The 19,355-nt window shown below is 37.8% G+C and overlaps 1 protein-coding gene across 1 annotated transcript in view; it reads left to right on the top strand.

The window, feature by feature from the left end:
* Positions 1–19,355, top strand: part of LOC125264079 (polyamine-modulated factor 1-binding protein 1-like) — a 72,951-nt gene that overhangs the window by 17,299 nt on the left and 36,297 nt on the right. The window contains exons 6-13 of the mRNA XM_048183324.1: positions 334–549; positions 626–856; positions 4,509–4,739; positions 10,305–10,427; positions 11,651–11,747; positions 11,818–11,963; positions 12,047–12,266; positions 18,406–18,595. Of these exons, the coding sequence (XP_048039281.1) occupies positions 334–549; positions 626–856; positions 4,509–4,739; positions 10,305–10,427; positions 11,651–11,747; positions 11,818–11,963; positions 12,047–12,266; positions 18,406–18,595 (1,454 nt within the window). The remainder of the gene's footprint in view (positions 1–333; positions 550–625; positions 857–4,508; positions 4,740–10,304; positions 10,428–11,650; positions 11,748–11,817; positions 11,964–12,046; positions 12,267–18,405; positions 18,596–19,355) is intronic.

The following is a 19,355-nucleotide window of genomic DNA, read 5'->3' on the forward strand; positions in this document are numbered from 1 at the left end:
TATTTGTTATTAGTGTTCAGTTGTTTATACATAATCATACAGAGCTTTAATACTGGCATTAACTATTTCCATATCATTGAGATACTATTATATTTTTTATTAATATTTTAAATATTTTTTACGTTTTCATTTTCATTTTAGTTAAAGCTTTAGTATTTTGTTGTGTTTTTGCCATTTTATTTGTTTTTTTGTCTATACAATTTGTATGAATTTCAGTTTTAGTTAGCTATAATGACTGGCTGTTTGATTGATTTGAACACACTTATAGTTTCAAAAAATTCTATCTAGGTAGGCAGCTCACTCAGTTGGATTTTGTTGTTGGTTCTGTGTCAGTGTGAAGGCCAGAATGAAGAGCTGTGTGATCTGCGTGAGGAGATGCGGCGGTGGAAGCAGGAGGCCCAGGAACAGAAAGAGAGACAGGTGAAGGAGGTGCAGGACCTTAAGAGAGAGCTACAAAGCACACAAAGTCGCCTGCAGCTGCACAGAGATAACCTGGAGAGTCTGCACCGAGAGCTGGCCCACAGACAGCAGAGAGACACAGAGGATGAGGTGAGACAGCACAGCAGACTTCAGTTTCACTATATCATAACTTTTCTTTCTAAAAATAAGTGTTTCTGTGTGTCAGGCCTCCTGCAGGGAAGCAGCTCTCCACAGTCAGGATGCAGAGTTGATTCAGCTGAAGGCAGGTCTGCTGGAGGCTGAGAAACTGGCCACAGATGCAGAGGCCCGACTACAACCTCTTAGTGAATCCCTCGAGCTCTGCAAACACAAGTACCAGGCCTGCCTCGGCAAGATCGCCCAACTTGAGAATGCTCTGCATAGTCGAGAGCAGGACCTGAAAGAGGCCCACCATCAGGTTAGTAGTCTTAGTTTCCTTTACAATTAAGTCTGCATTACAACTAATGATCCACAGTATATTGATATTGATTCATAATATTGATTCAGATTCTTTCCAGATGAAAAGAATATCCTTTTTTTCTTGAAGGTTTATTTTGTACTGTACAATAAAACATTGTCTGTCTTTTTAATAATCAGCCATAACATGAAAGTAATTATTTAGTTCTACTTGTTAAAATGCTTAAATCTGAGTAACTACTATCCAACGTACACTTCTGTTCAAAAGTTTGAGGTCAGTTCGATATGTAGCGAAAATTAACTCAAAGGGGAAATATTAATAATTATTCATAACTCATTATGATTATTAATTATGATTAATTATGAATATGCAAATCCGTTAATCAGATTAACTGGACGTAGCTACATTAAAATTAACATTACAATCAGTTAACCTGTTCGTCCAGTGAACGCTCAGTGTTGATTGTTTATTAATTCTAAGAAATGTCAATTTCCAAGTTATGGAAAAATAATATTTCTTATTGTACTGTACTACTCACGTAGTCCGGATCTATCACTTAAGAGGCAATTCATTAGCAGACGGAGTCAGAACCAAACGTGTATTGTGCACAATCTTTATTAACTAACTCACAAACACATAACTAAACTAACAAACACATAACATAACATACATAAAGGGTCACACACACACACACACACACACACACACACACACACACGCAAGTCAGAATGAGTAATGATAGTGTTGAACCGGAAGAGTTGCTGTTACTAGAGCTACATGAAATGTCAAAGGCAATCTGGAAAGGACTCATCAGTTTCTTTTAGCAATAGCAAAGGTAAAGTCTTTACAAATCAATACTAAATCGCTGTTTAGCATTAAAATGTACGATACTTGCAAGATGCCTTTAGGCTGAAGAGCGTCGGATCTGCAGGTTGAGGATAACTCTTGAAGTTATCATCTGAAGTTGTTGCCAGTCTGTTGGGTGATGAGCACATGGCTGGGTGTTGTAGGCCAGGGGCCTACCAGCCTTGCGGCCGGGCCTAGAGAGGCCGGCCGCAAGGAGATTTGTTCGGTCCAGAAGCAAGGAAGAAGAAGAGAGGGAGTGGCACTGTTCGCTGGTTTTTAACCTCTGGTCAAAGTCACACCTCTCAGTTGTTGACCGGACCAATGAAGATGTTGTAATTCCGGGTGGCAACACCCCTCCTGTCAGGGCTTTTACAACCCCGAAAGATTAACAAGCTGAGTTCTTGAATCAGAACTATTAAATATTCTTTTAATACTGATGTGTTGCACAGGTATGGATGTACCGCATACACAAACATTTAAATCTTCCCGCTACGAACGTATAGACACTAAACATGGCATGATTGAAGTTACCGTGCAGGTCATAACATTTAACAATCATCAAACATGTAAATACAATGAGTACAATACAACATCAGTAATAATGGATACCATTTCCTGAGAAGGAATCATTTATAGCACAGTCTGTCTATACATTAATGCCATAGAGTCTGTGTTCTCTGTGGAAAATGCAGGGAAGATGCAGATTTTCTGTGTCTCTACTCTGTTCTCCATGCGGCAACCACATTCCTCAGCGCAATAAACTTGTAACTGAAAACTTCCCGGGGGATGGGGACAGACTCCAGAGTGAGCTTAAAACTATTGGTTAACTAACCAATAATTGTGTCTGATTTGCCTCAGTCATTACAGATATATACACCGATCAGGCATAACATTATGACCACCTTCCTAATATTGTGTTGGTCACCCTTTTGCTGCCAGAACAGCCCTGACCCATCGAGGCATGGACTCCTCTAGACCTCTGAAGGTGTGCTGTGGTATCTGACACGGTGGTATGTTAGCAGCAGATCCTTTAAGTCCTGTAAGTTGCGAGGTGGAGCCTCCATGGACGAAACTTCTTTTAAAAACATGAAAAATCTTACAGATCCCAAACTTTTCAACGGTAGTGTGTGTGTATATATATATATATATATATATATATATATATATATATATATATATATATATATATATATATATATATATATACACTGATCAGGCATTACATTATGACCACTGACAGGTGAAGTGAATAACACTGATTATCTCTTCATCATGGCACCTGTTAGTGGGTGGGATATATTAGGCAGCAAGTGAAGCAGGAAAAATGGGCAGCCATAAGGATTTGAGCGAGTTTGACAAGGGCCAAATTGTGATGGCTAGACAACTGGGTCAGAGCATCTCCAAAACTGCAGCCTGGTTTGATGAATCACGTTTTCTTTTACATCACGTGGATGGCTGGGTGTGTGTGCGTTGCTTACCTGGGGAACACATGGCACCAGGATGCACTATGGGAAGAAGGCAAGCCGGTGGAGGCAGTGTGATGCTTTGGGCAATGTTCTGCTGGGAAACCTTGGGTCCTGCCATCCATGTGGATGTTACTTTGACACGTACCACCTACCTAAGCATTGTTGCAGACCATGTACACCCTTTCATGGAAACGGTATTCCCTGGTGGCTGTGGCCTCTTTCAGCAGGATAATGCTCCTGACCGAAAGCAAAAATGGTTCAGGAATGGTTTGAGGAGCACAACAACGAGTTTGAGGTGTTTTCTTGGCCTCCAAGTTCCCCAGATCTCAATCCAATCGAGCATCTGTGGGATGTGCTGAACAAACAAGTCCGATCCATGTAGGAGCCACCTCACAACTTACAGGACTTAAAGCATCTGCTGCTAACATCTTGGTGTCAGATACCACAGCACACCTTCAGGGGTCTAGTGGAGCCCATACCTTGATGGGTCAGGGCAGTTTGGGCAGTAAAAGGGGGACCAACACAATATTAGGAAGGTGGTCATAATGTTATGCCTGATCAGTGTGTGTGTGTGTGTGTGTGTGTGTGTGTGTGTGTGTGTGTGTGTGTGTTTTTTTCAGACACCTTGAATATTTATTTCATTAATATAATTTATTCACTATAGTTTAAAAAAAAATGTAATAAAATATGACAAGATCTCAGAGTTAAACTATCAGAAAAAAAAATCATCTTAATTATTTCAGATAATACTTAAGCAACATGGTCAGGTCAAAGTGTCTGAATAATTTTCGGTTCCAAATTTGATCAATTTTACTGGTAGTCCACTGTATGAAGAATTTTGGGGTATAATATGTCATAGTTTACTTTATTTTGCTATCCTCACTTACGTAAATGAGCTATAGTGTCCTGCACCCACTAGTAAAAATATATCAAAAATGTCTGAATAATAATCTCAATAACAGTTATTTGAAATATAAATATAAATAATAGTGCATATTATTTCTATTTCTACTGTATCTTTGATCAAATAAATGCAGTTTTGGTGAGCAAAAACATTTAAAAACATTTTAAATTCTTACCGACCCCAAACTTTTAAATTGTAGTACATAACCGCACAAAGACTCCTACTGTACTTGAAAATATCAGCATTATTTATAAATACATACAGGTATCATATTGGTGTCACCAAAGACAAAAAGTCACACACTTGATTTATAAAAATGTATCCCTAATAATTTGTGCAACATTTTGAGCTACACTGAAACTAGAGGCTGTATATGAAATTACTGAGAGCAGACATTAGTGGTGATACTGATACGTGACTGATTTTGTCTCCTCAGGTGGCACAGAGGGAAGAGCAGGTCCTCCGTCTGAGAGCTCAGGTTGTAGCTCTGCAGGGGGATCTGCAGCTACAATGCACCCAGCTGGAGAGTGGAGACGATGCCCTTGCCGCACTGAGCCAGCAGCTCCGAGACACACTGGAAGAGCTGGAGCACAGCCGTAATCACGCACAAGAGTATGAGCTGCTCATCAACACACTCAGAGACACCGCTGAAAGCCTTCGTCACCAGGTAGCCCAACCGGAAACACCATTAACTAGCCCATAGCTAAGAAGTTTGTCTCTTCGCAGTGACCATGATTTTTCCAAGTAAGATCAAACATCTTGGTCATTCCTGTCAAACAAATGTAGTCCTAACCCTATCTCTAAACATTAAAGGGTTAGTTCACCCAAAAATGAAAATTCTGTCATTAATTACTCACCCTCATGTCGTTCCAAACCCGTAAGACTTTGATTCATCTCCGGAACACAAATGAAGATATTTTTAATTAAATCTGAGAGATTTTTATAAAAGTTCATAAAGAGATTGTAAAACTAATTCATTATGAATAGAGCGTTTTAATCCAATTTTTCAGGAGACTCAATCGCTTTTTATGATGAACAGATTTAATTTAGGCATTTATTCACATAAAAACATTGATCAGCGATCATAAGCAGAAGCTCAACCGAACCTGCTCGACACATGAGAACCTCCTGCCGAAGCTCAAACGTGTTGTGTAACACGAGAACGAACCTCATTGGTTCTTACACGTCAAGCGAACATGTTTGAGCTTCAGTTTACCACAACTGATGAGTGCGTTGATGAATGTTTATATGTGAATAAAAGCCTAAATTTAATCATATAAAGTGATCATGTCTCTTCAGAAAATTTGACTAAACCGCTCAATTCATATGGATTAGTTTTACGATCTCTTCGTGAACTTTTTGAAGCGTCAAAGTGTCAGTTGCGTAGAGGGACAGAAAGCTGTCAAATTTCATCAAAAAGATCTTCATATAAAAATAATGTAATTTATTACTCACTCTCATGTCGTTCTACACCCGTAAAACCTTTTTTCATCTTCGGAACACAAATTAAGATATTTTTGATGAAATCTGATTTGCCTCCATTGAGAGCAAAGCCACTGAACCTCTCAAGATCCAGAAAGGTACTCAAAACATATTTAAAACAGTTCATGTTCAGAGTTCAGTGGTTCAACCTTAATGTTATAGAGTGATGAGCAAAACATTTTTCTCTTATTCTGTGGATTTTACCCTTTTTTCTCCACTTGTTACTGCTATTTTTCTGCCACCACTATGTGTGCGCAGCTACAAGTGACATAACTGTGACGACTGCTCCAAGAAGTGTTGTATTTAAGACATTGTATGTATGAATGAATAACATTTTTAATGTATTTTTGAAAGAATTATTAGATCCACACAAAACTATTAGCATCATTTCATTGACCTAGGAATGTTGCTCTAGGAATGTTGATCCAAGAAATGTGTCCTACTTTGGCTTTATCACTGTATTTTTACACCTGAGAGCTATTAAATTGAGTATTGTGTGTCCCAGAGAGATGCTGCAGATTTGCACTATGAATGCCCCATAATGCAACAGACTAAACACTCATCTCCTCCCTAGAGTTGAATTCTGTTGGGTTTAGATTGCATATCAAGCCAAATGAAACCTAGTCACCACATGTACAGGTGGAAAGTGGCTTGTTAGTGCAGCTTGAGGTGTGAACACAATGGGGAAGCGTATCTACGCCACTCTACTGGTGCAAAAGCCAATCTGAGCTTCAGATACATTTGAGTGTTCTGACTGGATTGTATCGATCCAGGTCAGAACCCTCACGCTTCACGCTATGTGTGGAGAGAGCATTTTCAGGTGTTTCATTTCCCACAGTGTCAGCGAGAGAGCTGTGATAGGCTCTCTTGAGGAATTCTGGGAGTTGAAGTTGTTATTGATTTGTAGTTGTTGGGTAAAGATTGCATGTGTGGCGCTTTCAGACAGCGCGACTGGTGTTTAAATGGACCTGAAGTTGTTTTGATTTGCGTGTACATTCACCGGGAGGGCCGGCTGGGTGGCGTAAAGTGGAAAAGCCTGCTGGGTCTGTGGTGTCTGGTTGAAATAATGGGCATTGCTCTCAGCGGTAGAGGGACAGGCCTTGTCTACAGCCCAGCGGTGCACTCACCTTTGTCGGATACGGTGCACGCTAGGTGTGAGGACCTTCCTGCCATACCTTCCTGCTCCTTCCTGTGCCTTTTTCTCCTCTAGCACCTCCGGCTTCTCCTCTCAGATGTATATGATGCCCAGTGTCCCATTAGCAATCCCTAAACATCACACTCATGCACGCTATATTGATCCATTCTCAGTCAGGACCTCAGAACGCACACGTCCTTCAGCCGTTTGCCCATGTCTCCTTCCCGTATGTGTAAGCTTCATTTAATTGCTTCCGCTCACTCAGAACCTGCTGTGCTGTCTGTGCCCCGGCATTACAGCACATAACCTTCAACAGAGTGAGAAGGAAAGTTTTCTTTATCCTTGGTTGTGATGTAAAACATCACATCAGTTAATCACCTCACTTTTTTCATGCTCAGTGGGAGCTGTTGGCAGTAATATACTCTTAAGGCCACAAACAATAAGAATAAAAAGAATAAATTGGTGGGATGTCATTCCAAGCAAAATTAGGCCAAAACAAAGGCCCTGTTTACACCTGGTATTAAGATGCTTTTGGTCGATTGGATCACAAGTGGACGACGCTAAATGGGGTCTAAACTTCCAGAGGAAGTCGAAAACGCATTCGACCGCATTGCTTTCGTAGTGGAAACACTCATGTGGTCAAATGTGTTCGAACCTCCACAAAAGACCGCCTACTCTCCGCCTACTCACCTAACGTGTAAACATTATGGGAAGCGCACTAGCCAGACGAGATTTAAACTTCGTTGGCTGTCGAGTTTGGTTTAAAGACAAAAAATGTACCAGACCTTGTTCGGCGTGATCTTGAGGCTTTCAGAGCAGAAATGAAACCTGCTGCTCTCCGTGTGTTTTTCCGTCATCTTCGTTATTTCCTCCATTAGATCAAAAGATCTGAAAAAGTCCATACATTTGCCTGCCCATAGACTTTCCCCTCGAAGAAATCAGGACAGATGTGGTTGAAAGTTGAGAAAAGAGATGAATTAAGACACCAGGTGTAAACGGCATGTATCTACTATTGTATGTCTACTTGTGATCCGATCGACCAAAACGCATCTTAATACCAGGTGTAAACAGGGCCTAAGTTCGCTTCAGGAGTGCGAAAAAGCTTACCAGTGCGAAGTTTCCAGAAAAGTTCTCTCTGGTTGCTAAACACCTTTGAAATACCATTGGTCCATGGTGATTATGTAATAGGTAGGTGTGGCTCTGCTGTTCCGACTTCTTTGATCTGGAAAATTTCTCTGGTTCGTTTCTTCTGTTCAGACCATTGAAGTCAGATGCGAAACACTTAGTTAGCTGCTTAGTTAAAAGCAATGTATTGTATAAAGTACTATAATACTAATATCATAAGCGTTAGATCACCCAAACATGAAAATCAAACCGGTATTACTTTGTATTTTCTGCAGAACACAATGCTGCTCTTTACATAGAATTATAAAATAGGGACTGAAGCTTATAAGTTTTAAGAACGTTGCATCATAAATGAGAAAAAGCATCATAAAAGTGTTCTAAAAGTAGCCTGTATGACGTCTGAATTAATATAATAGATTTGTGTGAGATTTAAGTCATTATTCACTGATAATCTTCCACTCCAGTGACTGCTCATTTAGTCAGCTGAAGAATGGAATTAGTCAGTGAATCATTCAGATGGGTTTTGTGTACTAAATCAGCCAATTTAGTGAACTCAAATGAACATTTGATTCGTAAACTGGACATCACTCCTTTTCTCATGTTACTTCTTTCTTTTGCAGAACACAAAAGAATATATTTTGTAGAATGTTGGTAATCAAACCATTTTTGTGACCACTTCCATTATATGAACAAACAAGAAAAAATTTTGGAACGACATGAGCAAATTACAGTTTTTTTTTTTTTTTTTTTTTTTTTTTTTAGATGAACTAGCGCTTGAAGCATTTACTCTTGGTTTTGTTTTACTTCACGTCATTATTTGTATTTTAAGTCCTTTTATTTATTTTATTTCCTTTTGTTTGTTTTTGTTTCTTCGAATTAACTTAAGATTTAATTTTTTTAATTTTGTCTATATTTTATGCCTATTTATTTCTTGTTTGTATTGTTCATGTGTTAAGGCACTTTGAATTGATATGTTCAATATAACCTTTCTTGATTTTGTCTTTCTCAGACCAACAGCAACAGGCAGTGTGACATAATGAAATATTATCTTTGTTAAGCCTGAGCCCATTTGGAACTGTTTTATATTCAGTCTTCAGTTCTGACAGCACTGTGATGGACTCATTTATCTTTCTCAGAAGGAAGAACTTAACAGGCATTAGGTCCTGTTATCAGACCATACTCTGACTGAAGAAAATCAAGACTAGATCAAGACTGAGCTGCTTACGGTTTTACATGCTGTTTTACAGTTCAGAATAATGACTACCCAGTCTTTCGGTCCAGATTACTGCTTATTTCCCTATTTTATAACACACAATAAACTGCGTGAGCATGGCTCATGAATATTAATTAGACGACAGATCATTTGTCACCTAATTAATATTCAGTAGTCTTAAAGGGGTCCTTGGTTATTATTTGACCTTTTTAACTTTAGTTAGTGTGTAATGTTGATGTTTGAGCATAAACAACATCTGCAAAGTTACAACGCTCAAAGTTCAATGCAAAGGGAGATATTTTCTTTTACAGAAATCGCTTTTTACGGGCTACAACAAACGGCTGGTAGGAACTACAACGAGCTTCTTCCTGGGTTGATGACATTACTAACACAAAGATTTACATAAACCCCGCCCCCGAGAACACACAACAAAGGGTGTGAGGCCATGTTGGGCTGTTTTAGAGAAGAAGAAGAGTTGTTGTAGTATTGTGTTGTTGTCATGCCGTCATTTTACGCCGACTGCTTCACAAACGAGGGTCAATTCAACGCTGGATTTGCACAAAAGATTAACATGACGTCACATGCTAGTCGATGAATTGAATCAACTCCACAGCAACTACATAAATTTATCCACTAACCATTCAGAAACGTCCAGTTTCATTCTAAAAGTTGTAACTTCTTCCTGAGTCTCTCCATCAGTGTCGACTCCGGTTTGAACAATGTAAGGCTGAACATCGTTACTGACAATCCTCATTTTGGCTGCGTGAGATTCTCCAGCTTTGTTGTTGTTGAGCAACCGAAGTGCGAGCTGTTAAAGCTCCGCCCTCTTCTGAAAAGCGTGCCGGGAGCAGCAGCTCATTTGCATTTAAAGAGACACACACAAAAATGGTGTGTTTTTGCTCACACCCAAATAGGGGCAAATTTGACAAGCTATAATAAATGATCTGTGGGGTATTTTGAGCTGAAACTTCACAGACACATTCTGGGGACACCAGAGACTTATATTATAGATCCTATTTAACTAAAAGGCACAAATGGCCTTTCGGGTTATTCAAGATATATTCTTTTTAGTATATATGTTCCCTAGGAATGAAACCCTTTACCATGGTGTTTCTAGCACCATGTTTTACCCATAGTTACAAAAAGACAATTCTCATGTTTATCACCACTCAAACTTGAATGTGTGAATTGCCTGTTGCTGTAACAGCAGGAACGTAAATCTAAAGAACTTGTGAGAGCTGAGTGTGACAGATTGTGTGTGTGTGTGTACCTTCTAGGTTGAAGAGCAAGAAGAGACGCTAGTGAAGACGCAGACTGATTTTTCCATCTACCGGGCCACTCACGTTCACACCGACTCAGACTACGAATCCCAGCTGTCCCGCGTCCAGGAGCTAGAGCACGTGAGTGAAGCACTATCAGTGTTTGTCTTTGTAGTTGAGAAAAACGCCACATGCTACACTCACATCTGCATGGATCCATCACTGTAATCTCTGCCTGTTACAAAAATGGGCTTTAAATGGACCCACCTGCTCCCCGTGTCATACGTTACTGTGTACATTGACACTGCAACTCAGAGACTATTTATCAGTCATGAGCTGAGGCTTTGATTGGATCCAGAGAGGCTTCGTGCGAGTTCATGGGCACCTTTGTGACTAATTGTTTGTTATGTCAGCGTGGCAGCCAGCCATCCAGCTTTAATGGAGTGTAGTGGAGCGATCCATCAGGCTGTCAGAGAGCTCGCACGTCAGCCGAAGTGTCAGCGGTTCGTCGCACTCTACGCAAACGGCGACGTGATTTAGTGCCCTCCTCGCGCCACTGCCCACCCGCTTCCCATTCTCAGATTGATTACCCTCTGGTCCCGCTGACAGTGCCCGCCATCTTCTGGCAACCTTTTAGCAGCGTTTTATAGATGATTCCAGCACCTCGTTTGGCTATTTATACATCTGTAAGTGGCCATGAAATATAGATTTGTCTTGACACATGTTCGCGCTGGAGTGGCGAGTCCCAGCACCTCGTGACACCTCGTTATTTTAATGGTGCCAAACGAAGGGCCCCCAACCTTGCCCGTGTTTGCAGATTATGCCTCTACTTTATTAGTTTCGCAATCAGAACTCGCTAAAACCTGTCCCGTTTGCATTCAGCAGACGAGAGCATGGTACATGTTACCTGCACCGTTGTGACACGACGCTTCACCTGTCAGGATGACGTGCGCACACAACCCAGTTGCCAGGGTAATTAAGCGATGGCACCCACATACAGAGCATCCCAGAGACTTAATTGAATGGTTAGCGTGTCAAAAGCGCAAGCTGCCGGATTGGAGGCGACACCTGTCAGGGACAAACCTTATGTCGCAACCTCGTATGTGTACGTGCCGCAGTCAGGATACTAAATGAAGGCCAGATGGGGGTGGAATGGAGTCGAAGAGGCGAGCGGAAGCAGTGGGCGTAGCGATAGCCTTAGGGATGGAGGCAGCTTGGGGGAAGAGGGGAGATTCTTATCCGCTTTAGGTTGGCCCCTCCAGCGCCCCAGGCATCAACACGACTCCCCCAAGGCAAAATCACTGAAGTTTGACAGCTATGTGACGACTTCGCGTGCTAGTGGAGGTGTGTGTGTTTGTCCTTAGGCGCTGTTCCAGTCACTGGAGCGCTGCGGTCAGAGCGCCCAGGAGCTGCGGGTCTGCCAGCTGGAGTTGGCGCGTCACCGAGATTGCAGTCCGGCAGGTGAGTGAACTCGCTACTCACTTTCTCACTCCGTTCTACCACTGATTCCAATCAGCTGTGTGTGCTGCAGAGGTGCAGCGACTGCAGGAGCAGGTGAGGAAGCTCCAGGCAGATGCAGCAGATGAGGCCCGGAGACGAGCACAAGTTGATACTCTGGAGCAGAAGGTAGCCAATCTGGAAGGAGAACTACAGGCAGCTCAAAGGCGTTGTGACCAGGTAAACAAGTACACATACACACTCACAGGTGCGGATCAGAAACGCTTTGCCCGTGGCAGATTCTCACAGCCGCTCTCTCTCAGGCTATCCAGAAGAGAGACACCCTACTGAGACAGTCCGAGGCTGATCTTCTGCAGGCACGGGAGAAGATCCGAAGCAGGGCGGCAGAGGCAGAAAAGCAGGCTATCTCTGCTCGAGGGCTGGAAGCTGATCTGCAGAGAGCCAAGAAAGAGAAAAGGCAGAGAGAAGGAGTGTGCCTCACTCAAAACGCAGCTGCTTCAGCTCAGGGAACAACTGAAGGAGGCTCACAACGCCTGCAGAGACACGGGTAACACAGAGTGCAACACCTGTAGAGCTTACGTGGTGGATTGCCATGATGTGAATATTGTCAATGGATACTTTATTAATCTCCCAAGAAGCATTTAGACACCTAAGCCACACTTAAAACGCAAGCCATTGCTTAGATAACAAATATCAAGTGACAAATATTTTAATGAAAAGTAGCACACTTTTCATGCAAAACATTTCACAAAAAAAGTGTTTTCGCCTCTAAATAAAAAAAAGGTAATTGTAACTTTTTATCTCACAATTCTGACTTTTTTTCTCAGAATTGCGAGATACAAACTCACAATTCTGACTTTTGAAGCGAGTTATAAAGTGAGAATTGCGAGTTATAAAGTCAGAATTGCGTGATATAAACTTATTTTTTCCCTCATTCCACATTATAACACGCAATTGCAAGTTTGTCTCATAAATCTGACTTATATAACTCGCAATTCTGACTTTATATCATGCAATTCTGACTTTATAACTCACATTTCTGACTTTATAACGAGAAAAAAAAGTCAGAATTGTGAGATAAAAAGTCGCAATTACCTTTTTTATTTTTTATTTCATGGCGTAAACAAGCTTCCATATCGTGTTCCCATCATGTTCATAGTTTATGTCATGAGCTACACACGTGGTTACTCTGCTAGGACACAAGCACTAAAAACCACCTTGGGACCAGTTGATTAAAATAACTCAGAGATGTGAAGTTGGTACTGAGAAAGCTTGTTTGTTTGCAGGTGCACTTGGTTTTAAATTGTGTATGTAATGAAATAAAATTCATAAATTAAGTGCAACTTAAAGGGATAGTACTCAAAAATTAAAATTCTGTCATCATTTACTCTCTCTCTCATGTCATCCCAAACCCATAAGATTCTTGTTCATCTTCGAAACACAAACTAAGATATTTTCAATGAAACCTGAGAGATTTCTGTCCCTCCTTTGAAACAGATAATAAAGAGAATAAAAGTAATCCATATGAAACGAGTGCTTTAATCCAAGTCTTCTGAAGAGATGTGATCGCTTTATATAACAAACAGATTTAATTCACATGTAAACATTAATCAATGTACATAAAAGAGCACAACAAATATTGTAAACAGAAGCTCAGATTGAAGTGCTTGCTTGACGACCATGAAAATTCATGCTGGTCCGAGTTGGTCATTTCAGCTGGGCAATGATTTTCTCTTGATTTTGCAAGAGAAAAGCAATTGCATTTAAATCTGTGTGATAGTGGGTTTGTCAGAGTATGTGTGTGCACCTGTTTGTGTTCTCGAGCGGTCTGAGTGTCCCGTCTGAAATGAAACAGGCCATCAATTCAGAGCCTCCAGCCATCAGATACATACACATTTTAACACATGCCACTGTGGGAATGATGCTCATTAGAAACAATATCCTCATCCCAGTAAACAGAGGCAGATGTGGCCATTGTATACCCTGGGATTAGCTTATATATATATATATATATATATATATATATATATATATATATATATATATATATATATATATGTATGTAAGATATATCATGTATCTTACTGACCCCAAACTTTTGAATGGTATATATGTACACACACTACAGGTCAAAGTTTAGAATAATAAAGATTGTTTTTGTTTTTTAAAGAAGTCTCTTATGCTCACCAAGGCTGCATTTATTTGATGAAAAATACAATAAAACAGTAATAATGTGAATATATTTTAATATATTTTAAGGAAGTTATTAAATTATTGAACTATTATTGATTACTGAAAAAAAATGTATCACGTTTCATAAAAATAGAGTTTTCACAAAAACTCTTTTCAACATTGATAATAATAAGAACGTAATAATTGAGCACCAATAATAAGTGATCATAACTGAGTAATGATGCTGAAAATTCAGCTTTGCCATCAAAGGAAAAAATTACATTTTAAAACATTAAAATAGAAAACTATGGAAGCTTGTTTCCGCCACTGAATAAAAAATAAAAAAGGTAATTGCGACTTTTTATCTCTCAATTCAGATTTTTTATTTATTTTTTTTTTCCTGAGAACTGAAAGATAAAACCTCAGTCTTTATAACTTGCAGTTCTGACTTTATATCAGACAATTCTGACTTTATAACTCACAATTCTGACTTTATATCAGACAATTCTGACTTTATAACTCACAATTCTGACTTTATATCATGAAATTCTGATTTTATATCATGAAATTCTGACTTTATAACTCGCAATTCTGACTTTATATCATGAAATTCTGACTTTATATCAGACAATTCTGACTTTATAACTCGCAATTCTGACTTTATATCATGAAATTCTGACTTTATATCAGACAATTCTGACTTTATAACTCACAATTCTGACTTTATATCATGAAATTCTGACTTTATATCAGACAATTCTGACTTTATAACTCGCAATTCTGACTTTATATCAGACAATTCTGACTTTATAACTCGCAATTCTGACTTTATATCATGAAATTCTGACTTTATATCAGACAATTCTGACTTTATAACTCACAATTCTGACTTTATATCATGAAATTCTGACTTTATATCAGACAATTCTGACTTTATAACTCACAATTCTGACTTTATATCAGACAATTCTGACTTTATAACTCGCAATTCTGACTTTATATCAGACAATTCTGACTTTATAACTCGCAATTCTGACTTTATATCAGACAATTCTGACTTTATATCATGAAATTCTGACTTTATATCAGACAATTCTGTCTTTATAACTCACAATTCTGACTTTATATCATGAAATTCTGACTTTATATCAGACAATTCTGACTTTATAACTCGCAATTCTGACTTTATAACTCACAATTCTGACTTTATATCATGAAATTCTGACTTTATATCAGCCAGTTCTGACTTTATAACTCACAATTCTGACTTTATATCATGAAATTCTGACTTTATATCAGACAATTCTGACTTTATAACTCACAATTCTGACTTTATATCATGAAATTCTGATTTTATATCATGAAATTCTGACTTTATAACTCGCAATTCTGACTTTATATCAGACAATTCTGACTTTATATCAGACAATTCTGACTTTATATCATGAAATTCTGACTTTATATCATGAAATTCTGACTTTATATCAGACAATTCTGACTTTATAACTCACAATTCTGACTTTATATCATGAAATTCTGACTTTATATCAGACAATTCTGACTTTATAACTCGCAATTCTGACTTTATATCAGACAATTCTGACTTTATAACTCGCAATTCTGACTTTATATCATGAAATTCTGACTTTATATCAGACAATTCTGACTTTATAACTCACAATTCTGACTTTATATCATGAAATTCTGACTTTATATCAGACAATTCTGACTTTATAACTCGCAATTCTGACTTTATAACTTGCAATTCTGACTTTATATCATGCAATTTCGACTTTATATCAGACAATTCTGACTTTATAACTCACAATTCTGACTTTATATCAGACAATTCTGACTTTATAACTCACAATTCTGACTTTATATCATGAAATTCTGACTTTATATCATGAAATTCTGACTTTATAACTCGCAATTCTGACTTTATATCACACAATTTCGACTTTATATCAGCCAATTCTGACTTTATAACTCACAATTCTGACTTTATATCATGAAATTCTGACTTTATATCAGCCAGTTCTGACTTTATAACTCACAATTCTGACTTTATATCATGAAATTCTGACTTTATATCAGACAATTCTGACTTTATAACTCACAATTCTGACTTTATATCATGAAATTCTGACTTTATATCATGAAATTCTGACTTTATAACTTGCAATTCTGACTTTATATCATACAATTCTGACTTTATAACTCGCAATTCTGACTTTATATCAGACAATTCTGACTTTATAACTAGCAATTCTGACTTTATATCAGACAATTCTGACTTTATAACTCGCAATTCTGACTTTATATCAGACAATTCTGACTTTATAACTCACAATTCTGACTTTATATCAGACAATTCTGACTTTATAACTCGCAATTCTGACTTTATATCATGAAATTCTGACTTTATATCAGACAATTCTGACTTTATAACTCACAATTCTGACTTTATATCATGAAATTCTGACTTTATATCAGACAATTCTGACTTTATAACTCACAATTCTGACTTTATATCAGACAATTCTGACTTTATAACTCGCAATTCTGACTTTATATCAGACAATTCTGACTTTATAACTCGCAATTCTGACTTTATATCAGACAATTCTGACTTTATATCATGAAATTCTGACTTTATATCAGACAATTCTGTCTTTATAACTCACAATTCTGACTTTATATCATGAAATTCTGACTTTATATCAGACAATTCTGACTTTATAACTCGCAATTCTGACTTTATAACTCACAATTCTGACTTTATATCAGACAATTCTGACTTTATAACTCGCAATTCTGACTTTATATCATGAAATTCTGACTTTATATCAGACAATTCTGACTTTATAACTTGCAATTCTGACTTTATAACTCACAATTCTGACTTTATATCAGACAATTCTGACTTTATAACACAATTCTGACTTTATATCAGCCAATTCTGACTTTATAACTCACAATTCTGACTTTATATCATGAAATTCTGACTTTATATCACGCAATTCTGAATTTATATCAGGCAATTCTGACTTTATAACTCACAATTCTGACTTTATATCATGAAATTCTGACTTTATATCATGAAATTCTGACTTTATATCAGACAATTCTGACTTTATATCAGACAATTCTGTCTTTATAACTCACAATTCTGACTTTATGTCATGAAATTCTGACTTTATATCAGACAATTCTGACTTTATAACTTGCAATTCTGACTTTATATCAGACAATTCTGACTTTATAACTCGCAATTCTGACTTTATAACTCACAATTCTGACTTTATATCAGACAATTCTGACTTTATAACTCACAATTCTGACTTTATATCATGAAATTCTGACTTTATATCATGAAATTCTGACTTTATATCAGACAATTCTGTCTTTATAACTCACAATTCTGACTTTATATCATGAAATTCTGACTTTATATCAGACAATTCTGACTTTATAACTTGCAATTCTGACTTTATATCAGACAGTTCTGACTTTATAACTCGCAATTCTGACTTTATAACTCACAATTCTGACTTTATATCAGACAATTCTGACTTTATAACTCACAATTCTGACTTTATATCAGACAATTCTGACTTTATAACTCACAATTCTGACTTTATATCAGACAATTCTGACTTTATAACTTGCAATTCTGACTTTATATCAGCCAATTCTGACTTTATAACTCACAATTCTGACTTTATATCATGAAATTCTGACTTTATAACTCACAATTCTGACTTTATATCATGAAATTCTGACTTTATATCATGAAATTCTGACTTTATATCAGACAATTCTGTCTTTATAACTCACAATTCTGACTTTATATCATGAAATTCTGACTTTATATCAGACAATTCTGACTTTATAACTTGCAATTCTGACTTTATATCAGACAATTCTGACTTTATAACTCGCAATTCTGACTTTATAACTCACAATTCTGACTTTATATCACGCAGTTTCGACTTTATATCAGCCAATTCTGACTTTATAACTCACAATTCTGACTTTATAACTCACAATTTTGACTTTATATCATGAAATTCTGACTTTATAACTCACAATTCTGACTTTATATCATGAAATTCTGACTTTGTCTTGCAATTCTGACTTTATATCATGAAATTCTCACTTTATATCAGACAATTCTCACTTTATATCTCGCAATTCTGAGAAAAATGTCAGAAAAATGTCAAACAAGCTTCCATAGAAAACAGTTATTTCATATGGTAATAATATATCTCAATATTACTATTACTGTTTTTAATGTATTTTTGATCAAATAAATGCAGCCTTGAGGAGCTTAAGAGACTTTAAAAAAAAAAAATCTAAATATTTTTATGAACCCCAAACTTTTGAATAGTTGTACATATATATTTTTATACAAATCCAAAACTCTGACACTCTCTTGAGGTGAGGTCTTCACAGATATCACGTTTTATACATGCGTGTGTTTTAGCCCAGGAGCTGACGCGGCAGCAGGAGAAGGTGCAGCTGTTTGAGGGAGGTCAGCGTCTGGCTCAGGAGCAGCTCTCCGAGCGTGTGGCGGAGGTGGTGCGGGCAGAGAAAGCCCAGAGGAGACTGCAGGCAGAGCTCAAGAGAATAACAGACAGTCTGGAAAACAGCCAGCAGGAGCTGCAGGACTCACGGTAAGCTCAAACCAGGGTTCTTCTTGGTTCAGTTAGCCCCTGCTCGTAGATACCATATCTACACCATTATATGGGGGGAAAAAAAACATTGTAGCCATTCAAAAGTAACCGTGTATTCTTGCATGTTACACAAATTGTTTTAAAAATGGTTCAGTGTTCAGAATTGAACACCTGTGAGCAAAGATCAGCATGGCCTGTTTTTGCAGTGTGCTCAAATGCAGTTTGAGTGATTATTTGGACTGCATATTACAGCAGACAGCTTTCCAAACTCTGATGACACTCTCATATCACACTCATATTAAGGCTGCTAGCGAAGCTATGAGCCGATTAAATTTCTCAGCTTTATACTGCCTTCAAGTCATGTCTGAATGATCGTATTTACCAGATGAGCGCACATGAACGCCACCACAATGCCAGTATTACCAGTGGGGAACTCTGGATTTTCTTTGAGCCCTGACTTTCCGAGTTTGGGGCAGGTCTATTGTAGAAATATTTCAGGTTAAATGCAAGCTAATCTTTATGGATTAATCTTTATGGATCTTTATAGAAAAGAACCTCTAAAGACAGACCTATTGTGAGGTCTGAGGTTGTTAATCGATGGTATATGCTTTTTTTTAAGCCATAGGTATATTATTTTTTAAATAATCAAATAATAATTTAAATATTTGTATGCATAATATGCATATATTTAATACATGTAAAATGTCTTTCTATATACACTGCCCGGCCAAAAAAAAAAAAAGTTTGGATTTTCATAGGC

The sequence above is a fragment of the Megalobrama amblycephala genome, linkage group LG3, assembly GCF_018812025.1.
Source record: "Megalobrama amblycephala isolate DHTTF-2021 linkage group LG3, ASM1881202v1, whole genome shotgun sequence".
In the NCBI taxonomy this organism is placed as follows: Eukaryota; Metazoa; Chordata; class Actinopteri; order Cypriniformes; family Xenocyprididae; genus Megalobrama; species Megalobrama amblycephala.